The sequence below is a fragment of the Dromiciops gliroides genome, chromosome 2, assembly GCF_019393635.1.
Source record: "Dromiciops gliroides isolate mDroGli1 chromosome 2, mDroGli1.pri, whole genome shotgun sequence".
Classification (NCBI taxonomy): domain Eukaryota; kingdom Metazoa; phylum Chordata; class Mammalia; order Microbiotheria; family Microbiotheriidae; genus Dromiciops; species Dromiciops gliroides.
The window spans coordinates 254,166,512-254,178,795 of NC_057862.1; the positions used below are offsets into that span (position 1 = coordinate 254,166,512).

Consider the following 12,284-nt stretch of genomic DNA (forward strand, 5'->3'; position numbering starts at 1 on the left):
CAAGAGATATAAACCCTGCATCTCAGTTTACTTTTTAACACCAATGGAGACAATGGTTTTCTTATCCCAGCCTCTAAAAATCATAGTTGTGCTCATAAATAGATCAGCAGTGTCACACTGCTAAGCACTGAGTCTTCAACCAAAGAACAGATCAACGATGAAAGTCTATATCCACTGGACAGAGCTTCATTTCCCATGAGCTTCACAAGACGCCCAACAACCAAGGAAGTATTCTTTACTTTGGCTCAGGTCTCAGTCACTTCTGTGCATCTTGACTTCAGTCCGACTCTTCCTGGGTAATAGGACATCACTGAGAAAGCACATCCTGGGGACCCCCCTCCTTGCTCTCACTCTCCTCTGGGGGGCCATACTCTGACACAGTGACAGATGACTTTTTATATCCCCTCAACGTGTGGGCATTCAGCATCTCCAGGAGCAGGTCGTAAACAGGGACCACATTTTTGCATTTCATGCTGAGCAGGTGTTCCATACCTTTGTTACTGTGGAGAAGAAGAAAAGAAGAAGAAAAACTAGGATTTGGGGGGGAAGGGATATCATCATGCCTGTGAAATATGGGAGCAATGGAATCGTGTTTCTTTGCCTCTAATCCCTGGGTAAAATAGTTGGTGTGCATTATCTAACTCCAAATCTCAGGTTTTAAGAATTTTCAGGTCAGACCCTATGTTTCTTTTATTGTTTTATGTATTACTGCCACCCTCACCCCTCCCTGCCCATCAGGTATCAGTAGAATGGGTGTGGACTCAAAATGTTTATCATCAGCTCCTCAAGTGGTTAGTCATCCTATGCAAACTCTCCCCCCACCCCCCAACTAGTTTGTCCCTGGTTGAATCACTTTGCCTCCCTAGGCATCGACTGTCTCATCTATAAAATGAGAGAGTTGAATGAGATCATCCTTTCCAGCTTTAACATTCTATAAATCTATGAGCTTTTAATACAATCATCGTATGTTTACTTAACTAGAGGACACCATGATACAGACCTTTCTCAAAGCCCTGGAACATAGCAATTTAAATGTATTTCTTTTTTTTCTTTTTTCTTTTCTTTCTCTACAGCCTGTTCTACCCAACAGGTCATTATTCTTAGATCTCTTTCCTCCAGTTTTCTCAATAGTCACCCCTTCCCCTCCCCCAACTCTCCAATTCTTGCTCTTTCTTTGGGAGTGATAATCAAATCAATACTACCATTACTACTGGAAAAAGAGTGACAGTCTGTTACCTAGTAGAAAATTCCCTTCCCAGACCACCTTTTATTGGCTCTCTCCTGTTAGAAAATAAGTTTCTTGAGGGCAGAGCTTACCTCACCTTTGCATTTGTATGGCCAGGACCTAACACATGTGCAGGGGAGGGGGATGGAAGTATTAGGTGCTCATCAAATGCTTGTTGATTTATAGCAGCTACATCAATAAAGGAGAAAATAGACTCTTTGGGGAGTGGGGGGAAGTCTTTGGTACCTTCCTCCAAATCTCATAGCTTCAGAGGACTCTCTTACCTTGGAGATGATGGGGAGAAATGGGTTTAGACTTCAAGAAGAAGATTATTAACTTGGGGCATGTGAACTTTTTTTAAAATTTGATAACTGCATTTCCATATAATTGGTTTCCTTCCTAATCTTATGATTTTATTTTATGCATTTAAACACATTATTCTGAGAAAGGGTCCCTAGACTTCACCAGACTGTGGCAGGGGTCCAAGATACACACACAAAAGATTAAGAACCCCCTAAGGGCTCTGTTCTGAGTGGAACTTGACATTTCTAGCAAAGGAAAAGTTTGAGGGCTGCTTTAGTTCCCCCTGGATAAGTTGTATGGTGAGTACTACTGGCATTAAACCGGAAAGACAATGCCATGCATCTTAACATCATTGGTTTGAGAGATGCTAACAAAGCACCACCTTCCCATTCAGGGTATCTTTCTCCCTTTCTTCCTTTCACTGAAATGTCTCCTTATGAAGCTAAGTAAATACTGAAGCTTTCACAGTCACAGAACTACAAAAATGTTAGGTCTGGAAGGAACCTTTGCCCAACTTTCTCATTTTACAGTCGAAGAAACTGAGGCCCCAAGACTATAAGTGGCTTCCTTAAGGTCACACAATTCTGGGGGCAGTTAGGTGGTACAGTGGATAAAGCACTGGCCCTGGATTCAGGAGGACCTGAGTTCAAATCTGGCCTCAGACACTTGACACTTACTAGCTGTGTGACCCTGGGCAAGTCACTTAACCCTCATTGCCCCACCAAAAAAAAAAGGTCACACAATTCATTATTTTTTAAAATTCTAAATCCAATGCTTCCTCATGACACTATATGGTCCATTTCTGTATTGACAACCCCCCCCCAAAAAAAAACCCCAAACCCTATTAAAGTATTTACCACCATACGTGTACCTTGCATGCCTAACATGAGAAAGGAGCATCAAAAGGTTAGCCAGACGTATGGACTGCTGCTGAGAAGAGATGCCACTCTTTGCAATAACCCACACCAATGCATCAGTCACAGCATTGAGCAGGTGATGTAACTTCCTGCTGCTCTCTGGTTCTTCAGTTGCAGCTGCTAAAGGGAACATACCTAGGCAGAGAAGAAAAACTGTAACACATCTTCTGTTGTGAAAGGAAAAGGGGAAAACCCCCTGCCCTCAGCAAGCCAGTAGGCATACCTCCTCTGGCGAGAAAACCACACTGTTGTCTGTTGGGCTCAAATCTGAAAAGTAGGGTTTGGATTTTGTGCACAATTTTTGAGGCAGCCTCCTAGTCTTCTACCTTAGCCATTTAGTAATAATGCCCCCAGAGGAAAGGGTAATTCTGCAGGGAGATATGCTAGCTAACCTCTCTAGATCCCTAGGATACCTAGAGAAGGAGAGAGAGGGGGGGATGGTTTCACACCACCCCTAAAAAAAGGCATGTTTCTATCATAAGAGACAGGATGAGTCTTTGATAAAACTCATCATCTATTCATGACAAAAATACTAAGGAAAAATAAGGAGGGATTTTACCTCAATAAAATAAAAATTACCAACTTTAAGATAAGAGTCAATACCAAATCTGCAACATTAGAACCATTCCTACTTAAAACCAAAGGATTACTTTGTAAAGCTGGACCAAGAGTTCTTAACTTGAGGTCTATGGATTCCCATAAGGGGGTCTGTGGATAGATTTCAGGGAAGCCATGAACTAAGATGGTAAAAAACAAACAAACAGCAACAAAAAAGCCCACCTTGTTTCAAAATAATGTTTCTTTCATAATCCTATATATTTTATTTATACATTTAAAAACAATGTTCTGAGAAGAATTTAATAGGCTTCAACAGATTGCCACAGGGGCTTATGCGAAAGATTAAAAATTTCTGATCTAAACAAAATATTAATAAAAGTCATCTGAAGAAACAAAATTTCAAGAATCTCAAGAGAAATCATGGGGCGAGAAAGTGTGAAGGAAGGGCCTAGAAATACCAAATCTTGGAGCAGCTAGATGGCGCAGTGGATACAGCACTGGCCCTGGATTCAGGAGGACCTAAGGTCAAATCTGACCCTGGGCAAGTCACTTAACCCTCATTGCAAGAGAGGGAGAAAGAGGGGGGGGGGAGAGAGAGAGAGAGAGAGAGAGAGAGAGAGAGAGAGAGAGAGAGAGAGAGAGAGAGAGATGAAGGAAGGAAGGAAGGAAGGAAGGAAGGAAGGAAGGAAGGAAGAAAGAAAGAAAGAAAGAAAGAAAGAAAGAAAGAAAGAAAGAAAGAAAGAAAGAAAGAAAGAAAGAAAGAAAGAAAGAAAGAAAGAAAGAAAGAAAGAAAGAAAGAAAGAAAGAAAGAAAGAAAGAAAGAAAGAAAGAAAGAAAGAAAGAAAGAAAGAAAGAAAGAAAGAAAGAAAGAAAGAAAGAAAGAAAGAAAGAAAGAAAGAAAGAAAGAAAGAAAGAAAGACCAAATCTTAAACTATACTACAAAGCAATAATTATCAAAATAATTTGGTACTGGTTAAGAAATAATGTTGATCAATGGAACAGATTAGGTATACCAGACCCAAAAACAATCAATACCATCTATTTTGGTAAGGTCTCGCAATTCAACAAAAACTACTTGGAAAGCTAGAAAACAGTCTGGCAAAAAAGTATGTTTATAACAATGTCTAGCACTGCATACCATAGAAAACTCCCAATGGATATGGAAGCTAGTGATAAAAAGTCATGCAACCCCAATTGCCTCACTAAAAAAATAAAAAATTAAATTAATTTTTTTAAAAGTCATGCAATAAATAAATTAGAAGAGAAAGGAAGAAGGCATCTTTCACAAAAAAGGATATGGAGAAATCTTTTTACCAAACAAGAAAGATGAACACAAAGGATAAAATGGACAATTTCAATTAAACAAAATCACTGCAGCTAGAATTCAGAGGGAAATAGTAAACTAAAAAAAAAAAAATTGTGGCAAATTTCTCTCTTTTTTTTTTTTTTAGTGAGGCAATTGGGGTTAAGTGACTTGCCCAGGATCACACAGCTAGTAAATGTTAAGTGTCTGACACCGGATTTGAACTCAGGTACTCCTGACCAGGGCTGGTGCTCTACCCACTGTGCCACCTAGCTGCCCCCAAATTTCTCTTAAGAGGCTGATATTGAATATGCGTGTAGAATTCATATAAATATGTGAGAACAAGAACAATTCCCCAATAGATAAGTGGTCAACAGATATAAACAGGCAATTTCAAAAGAAAAAAAAATGCAAGCTATTAATAACCACATTAGAAAATGTTCCAAATCACCAATATAAGAGAATTGCAAATTAAAACAACTTTCAGTCTCTACCTCATATCCATCAGATTGGCAAAGATAACAAAAAAGGAAAGTGACAACTGTTGAAGAGGCTGTGGGAAAGGATATGGTACTGTACTGTTGGTGAAGCTATGAATTGTTCCAACACCAACCTAAAAAGTCCTGTATGCACCTTTTTTATTTCAATTTTTTTCCATTTATTTAGAATTTTATTTTTTCCCAAATTACATGTAAAAACAAATTTTAACATCAATTTTTAAAACTTTGTGTTCCAAATTCTCTTCCTCCCTCCTTTTACCCCCGCTTAAGAACTCAAGCAATTCCATATAAGTTATACATGTGTAGTCATGCAAAACATTTCCACATTAGTCAGGTTGCTATATACACCTTTTAACTGAGAGATAACACAGTTTTGATTTCCCAAAGAACAGATTCATTTATATATAAATATTTGTAGCTAATGTTTTTGTAGTAAAAAAAAACTAGAAAATGGATGTTCAACTGGACAAATTTTAATACATTAATGTAATAGCATAATATTGAATGTTGTAAAATATTGAAAGGGACAGACTCAGAGAAACCTGGGAAGACTGGTATGAACTGATGCAGAATGAAAGGAGCAGAACCTGGAGGAATTACAAAGTAACTACAACATTGTATAGGAAAACAACTTTGAAAGAATTAAGAACTCAATGCAATGAGTGATCAGGGCTTCAGAAGACTAACAATGAGCAATGATTCCCACTTCTTGGCTGAGAGTTGATCAACTATAGATGTAAAATGACCTGTTCATAATTTTCAGACACAATCAATGGGTGAATTAAAAAAAATAAAACTATACCCATTTGTTACAAGGGAGGGGCTTTTTTGGTGGGGTAAAAGTCATGGGAAGGATTGGGAGAGTGAGTGATTTTTTTTTAAAAAAGAAGAAAATAAAGGAAAAAAGGTCAACAAAATCCTCAAAAATACACAGAAGAAAGAAGGAAGGTCAGAAAGGGAGACAGACAAATATAGTATTATTGGTACTACTGTATTAAATGTAATTTTTAAAATAAGCTGGTTGTAAAAAATGATTCATATATGTTTCTTTCTGTTCATTATATATTGAAATCTTCATGTTTATTGATATTTGTCAAGCCCATAATTTTTAAAAGTTAGTAAACAATCATATCTACTCTCACCACTTAATTTTGTGGGGGTTTTTTGTTTTGTTTTTTTCAGGGCAATGAGAGTTAAGTGGCTTGCCCAGGGCCACACAGCTAGGAAGTGTCAAATGTCTGAGGCTGGATTTGAACTCAGGTCCTCCTGAATTCAGGGCCAGTGCTTTATCCACTGTGCCACCTAGCTGCCCCTCACCACTTAATTTTGACAGTATATTTGAAACCCTACCAATTTCAATAACAAGAAATATATTTTTTCATCAGATCTATGATTTCAATGGTGTAGGGCATTTCATAATGAGGTAACTCCCCTTTCCCAAGCAGATCAGCAACTACTACTAATAGACAATTCCCTGGAGCACTGAGAGGTTAAGTAGCCTATCCAGGGTCACAGAAGCAATTTTGTGTCACAGTCAAGACTAAGCTAGTTCTTGTCAATTCTAAGACCAGCTCTCTGTCATTATGGAACACTGTCACTTGTGAGGAAAAGATAGAGTGGTTAATACTGGAAATCAGTAGATCAAAGTATTAATTGCTGATGATGTGATAAAGTGTCTAGAAAAACCAATTGCGTCTACCAAAAAAATAAAAAGAATAATAAATGAGTAGACACATTTAGTCTACAGAAGAAACTCTTGGGGTGGGAGATGATAACTGCCTTCAGGTATTCAAAGTGTTGTTCTGTTTGGCTTCAGAAGGCAGTACCAGGAGCAATGAGTAGAAGCTAAAAGAGTCATCTCTAAAAGTGGTGAATTCCCTCTCAATGGAGATCTTCAGTAAGAAGATGAGCTCTTTTCTGTTATGTTGGCAGCATGGATTAGACTAGATACCATTGAAGTCCCTTCCAACTCTCCATGTCTGTGATTCTGTGATATGTGGGAGACCCTGTTATAGAACTTAGAGAAGCAAAGATCCAAATAATTACCCTTGAGGGGATAATTAATATCAACATTTCCCAGATGGGAAAATTTAGGCAGAAAGGCTAAGAAACTCACTTAAGTTCTCAAAGCTAGTGAATAACGGCCTTCCGATTTCAAATCCAGGGCTTTTTTCACTAAACCATTTTGGATCCTTTTGATAATAGGACTTCCAGTCACTGGTGACAATCCAATGGTGAAAATTCTTTGGGGTGGTCAAACTTTTGGGCATCTCTCATTGAATCCTTAATGCTCATCTATAAATAGGACCAGCTTTCCTCTATGATGAGAGAGATACTACCAGACTCAACTATCCCATCTCAATAAGTTGGGTAGTGCAATGGATAGAGCATTGGGCCTGGAATCAAGAAGACCTGAGGCCAATCCAGCCTGAAGCATTAGCTGTGTGACCCTGGGCAAGTCACTTAACTACTATTTCTCTCAGTTTCATCATCCATAAATTGGGGATAATGATAGCATTTTCCTTCTATGGTTGTTGTGAGGATCAAAGGAGATAATTGTAAAGCTCTTAGTACATTGTCTAGCACATAATAAACGTTATTTAAATGGTTGCTATTAATACTGTTATTCCACTCAATGTCATTAGGAGTCCCTTTAAAAAAAAAAAAAAGCTGTATTTGAACATGGTGTACCTGTCATAAGAGCATGTCTCTAAGTAACAGATTCACCTCATTTTCCACACATGAAAATTAGAGGTCAGCCAACAGCCATTAAATGACCACTATCAAGAGAACTCCCTCCCCTCTACTTCTCCTCTTAGTGGAAGCTGAAAATGATTGTGGTACAATGTAGAATTCTTAATAAAAATTATAGGAAATCCTATCTTTGCAAAGTATACTGTGAGCTTTCATTATTATCATATGAATTCAAAGGGAAATAAGACTCTTCTGGAGTTTTAAGCCCTAACCCAGTGGCCACAAGACATTTTTCATCTCTTTCAGTTCCATAGGGCTTCCTCATCCTCCCCTCATCTCCTCTTCCAGTTCCATGTGTTGTCAGGAGCTGCTTTCCTCCTTGAGTGAAAGAGAACATGGTCAAACGTGCTTCTTTCACATGGCATGACATGGTCAGTCTTTACTAAGCCAATGCCAAGCCCTGCTTCCAATTCAATCAGGAAAACTTTCCCACATATTCTAAAAGCTAGCGTGTACATAGCACTTTAAGGTTTACATATATTATCTCATTTGATCCTCACAACAAGCCTGGGAAGGAGGGGCTATTATTGAAATAGTAGATTAGTAGAAAACATAAATTACCCAGAGAAACAAAATTCTACTTCAGAATAGCAGCAGAAAACTTAAAAAAAAAAAAAAACAAATGGGGGGGGGCTAGATAGCACAGTGGATAAAGCACCGGCCCTAGATTCAGAAGTACCTGAGTTCAAATCCGGCCTCAGACACTTGACACTTACTGGCTGTGTGACCCTGGGCAAGTCACTTAACCCCCATTGCCTCGCAAAAAAAAAAAAATTAAATTTAAAAATTAAAAAAAAATGGTACAGTTAACAAAAAGGTAAGGGGGCTTTCTTAAAAGTAGGAAAAATCAGCAATGCTATATTTGCTTTAAATACAGCAGCATGGCCCTTCTACACACTGGTTCCAAAGAAGCCTCATTTTCCCCTATTGATCTTCTGAATGAGTTGGATATGGAGGATGTTACTGATTGAACATGGTATCTCCAACCTAATCTCGCTCGTTCATAAAGTGGTTGGCCCAGATTTTCAGTAACAACATATGATGCACTTGAGACTGAAATGATTATAAAAGGGTCTTGCCAAACATAAGGCAAAAAGCTGTGAATAATTTTTATAATTAAAAAAAAAAAACTTAAAAGACAACTCTTTTCCAAGGAGCACTTTGCAGCACAGAAATAAGCTTTAAATTGTTTTTGAAAATGAAATAAAAAATAAATCTCGTGCTAGGAGGTAAATGTATTTTTCCAACCACATCTAACCCTCCCTTTCTCCAAGATGGCAGATGTGCCAGTGGCATAATGCCTGGTAATCGGGTCCAAATGGAGAGCCAGAAAAACATAGTTTTCCCCAACAAGTAACTTCAAAGGTTTTGGACTGAGATCTCCCGCACACATCAATTACATCTAGCATGGACATAAGTGCTGCTTTCTTTGCATTCAGAAAGTGAAATGACAAGTCTAGACTTTGGCAAAGTCTGGAAAATAATTGCCATAAAAGACCAGGAAAATCTTCCCTGAAAAGATCAGAGCACTTTCTAGCTCTTTTTCTAAATTGGATTTTGCCCATCTTTCTACTTTTTTTCATTGTTTCCATTCTAGCCATTCTTTTCTCTACTTCTCTGCCTCTGAGAGTTAGACTGCATATGGGCAGGGGCCAACCCGAGGTCAACTTTTTACCTGAATTAGGGAAAGGGTTCCCTATGGCTTTTTTATCTCCTCTTTTCATTTTTCCCCAGTGGCTTCATGCTGGTCCCCCCCCCCCAACTACTTACTCTCCTGTCACACTCAGGTCAGTCCTCTAAGTTTTCACCTTCATCTGAACATATATGTCCTTTGACCTATGTGAGTAGGACCTTGTTAAGAGATTGAGTTAGCTAACTTGATAGCTCAGCTCCAAGGACAGTTGTTAATGGGTGGTACCACCACCACCACCACCACCACCACCACCACCACCACCCCGTAGCTTCATTTCTCCATTGTTTTAGAGAAACAGTGCTTTACCCAAGGGATTGACTAATTTTAGGTTCCCTTTTGAATAGGTTTCCTCCCCATCATATGCCCAAACAGGAAGCAGATATAGGAGAAAGTAAAAGGATGGCTCTTAATCCTCCAAGAAGGAAGCATCTACTTCACTCTTGATACTCAGGCTCCCTTCTGCCTAAAGGCCAATTTGGTTTGTCTTCATCTAAGAATCTTCTATGAGTCTCTAGACATTTTCTGGAATTAAATTGTTATAAAAGAGGTCGAATCTTATTCCGAAAGGCATTATATGTTTCTTGCCCTACAGTGTTTCTAAGAAGGTCTCCAGGGATTATAAAATGGATACAGAGTATTTACCAAGGACACAGAATCCCCAAATTTGAGAGTTGGAAGAAGGAATATTGGGAGTTGTTTTTTTCCACCCACACCTGAAAGGAATTTCCACCACAACATAAGACAAGTGGTTCTTCAGTCTCTACTTGAAAACCCCTCCCTGGCCCCTAAATTTTTCAGTCTTCTAATCCCTAACTCTCCTCCATTCATTCTCTGAACTAGCTACATTTGGCCTATTTGCAGTTCCTCCAACACAACACTCCATCTTCCATCTAAGTGCCTAAACAATGGCTGCCCCCACCCCTGGACCATGCCTGGAATATTCTTGCCTTTCTTTGTAGACCCAGAACTTCACATAGTGACACATACATAGACCTTAATGAATGCTTGTCAACTGACCTCTCAAGACAATCCATTATACTTCTGGACTGCCCTAATGGTTAGGAAGCCTTCCACAACATCAAGCCTAAATCAGCCTCTTCTATCCCTTCTGTTTGTTTGGTTGGTTTTGTGGAGCAATGAGGGTTAAGTGACTTGCCCAGGGTCACACAGCTAGTAAGTGTCAAGTATCTGAGGACAGATTTGAACTCAGGTCCTCCTGAATCCAGGGCCGGTGGTTTATCCACTGTACCACCTAGCTGCCCCTGCTCTTCTATTCTTTCTGTTTCTGCTCAGGGACAAAATAGAACAAGTCTTCAATGACTGCCCCACCCCTCTTCAGTTACCAGAAGACAACTATCCTGTCTCCCTCTGAGTCTTCTCTTCCACAGGTTAAACATGGCCAGCACCTCCAGCCACTCCTTATAGGATATGGACTCAAAGGTCTTCGCTCTTTATATTGCCCTTTCTCTACACAATCTCCAACTTATCAATGTTCCTCTTAAACTATGGGACCCAGAACTCAGCACATATTCCAAATGTGGTCTGATTATGTCAGAATACCTAGTTATGGCTTTATGGCTTTTACCTCCTTATTACTGGAAGCTAAGTATTTCTTAGGGCAGCTGGGTAGGTCAGTGGATAGAGTACCAGGCCTGGAGTCAGGAAGACTCCTCTTCCTGAGTTCAAATCTGGTCTCACACACTTCCTAGCTGTGTGACCCTGGGCAAGTCCCTTAAGCCTGTTTGCCTCAGTTTCCTCATCTGTAAAATGAGCTGGAGAAGGAAATGGCAAGCCACTTCAGTATCTCTGCCAAGAAAACTCCAAATGGGGCCATGAAGAGTCTGACATAGATGAAAAACAGATAATAATAGCACCTACCTCCTGGGATTGATGTAAAGATAAAATGAGATACTATCTGTAAGGCACTTTGCAAACCTTAAAGTGCTATATGTTAGCTATTATTTTTTTCTTCTTCTTACATTCTATAGATAGCATGAAATATGTAGTCCTATAAGCAAGAATAAAGTAGATACAAAAAAAAGAAGCCAAAAACAATGTCTTATCCAAATTTGGTCTCACTCCAAGCACCTAAAACCAACTGATGCACATAAGAGACACTTGATCACCCTTTGTTGGATTTAGTTGAGCTTCAGACCAATTAAGCTATATAAATAGGAACCGATAAGAACCAGAAAGAAATCCATTGAAACACTGGTGTGTCAGGAATTCCTGAAAAGGTTTTCTTTTTCAAAAGAGTAAATATATATTAATGCTCTCCTACTCCTTCTGCCCTCCCTCTCTCTCCCTCTCTCTCCCTCTCTTTCCCTCTCTCTCCCTCTCTCTCCCTCTCTCTCCCTCTCTTTCCCTCTCTCTCCCTCTCTTTCCCTCTCTCTCCCTCTCCCTCTTTCTATCTCTCTCTCTCTCTCTCTCTCTCTCTCTCTCTCTCTCTCTCTCTCTCTCTCTCTCTGGAAATATGCATTCTGGGGGAGAGACATTACACACAGCTGTGTGCTTACTCACTGGAATTCAGAAGAATCATAGCCTTGACACAGAGATACTCCTTGTGTTGGAGTTTCAACTCTCGGAACCTTGAAGTAGTCGCCAGGAGCATGTCAAAGATTTCCAAAATCCCTTCAACACATTTGCCCTCATCCCTACAAAAGAACATTTGGAATGTTACTGGACACGTTTCATATAACTTTTTTTTAATAGCACCAGCATCCTTGGGGAGATAGGTTCTGTGTCAAGTCCAGGCTATTCTAAAGACCTTTAATGGAGAAGGGGAAGACAACTAATTGGGAGAACTGGAATTGTGCTCAGGAATTCAATTGGTTAAGGAATTAATTGCATTTATTTTTCCTGAGGAAAATAAGTTACTTAAACACTTTTGTATTTGATGGAAGCCTCCATAGCTCCAGGAATTAAAAAAAAAATCCAGGTTATACCAAAGCTGAACCAATAGAATGGACCTAGGGAAAAAAAGAAATCTGGGAGTAGTATAATGCAAATAGTAATGGACTTGGAACCAAAA

General features: G+C 39.2%; 1 protein-coding gene across 1 annotated transcript in view; it reads right to left on the minus strand.

Annotated features, from left to right (window-relative positions):
* Positions 1 to 252: 252 nt before the first annotated feature.
* ESR2 (estrogen receptor 2) overlaps positions 253 to 12,284 on the minus strand; it is a 64,579-nt gene continuing 52,547 nt past the window's right edge. Inside the window, exons 6-8 of the mRNA XM_043988145.1 lie at positions 11,774 to 11,907; positions 2,400 to 2,580; positions 253 to 500 (exon numbers count right to left, since the gene is read on the minus strand). Of these exons, the coding sequence (XP_043844080.1) occupies positions 308 to 500; positions 2,400 to 2,580; positions 11,774 to 11,907 (508 nt within the window). The 3' untranslated portion in view covers positions 253 to 307. The remainder of the gene's footprint in view (positions 501 to 2,399; positions 2,581 to 11,773; positions 11,908 to 12,284) is intronic.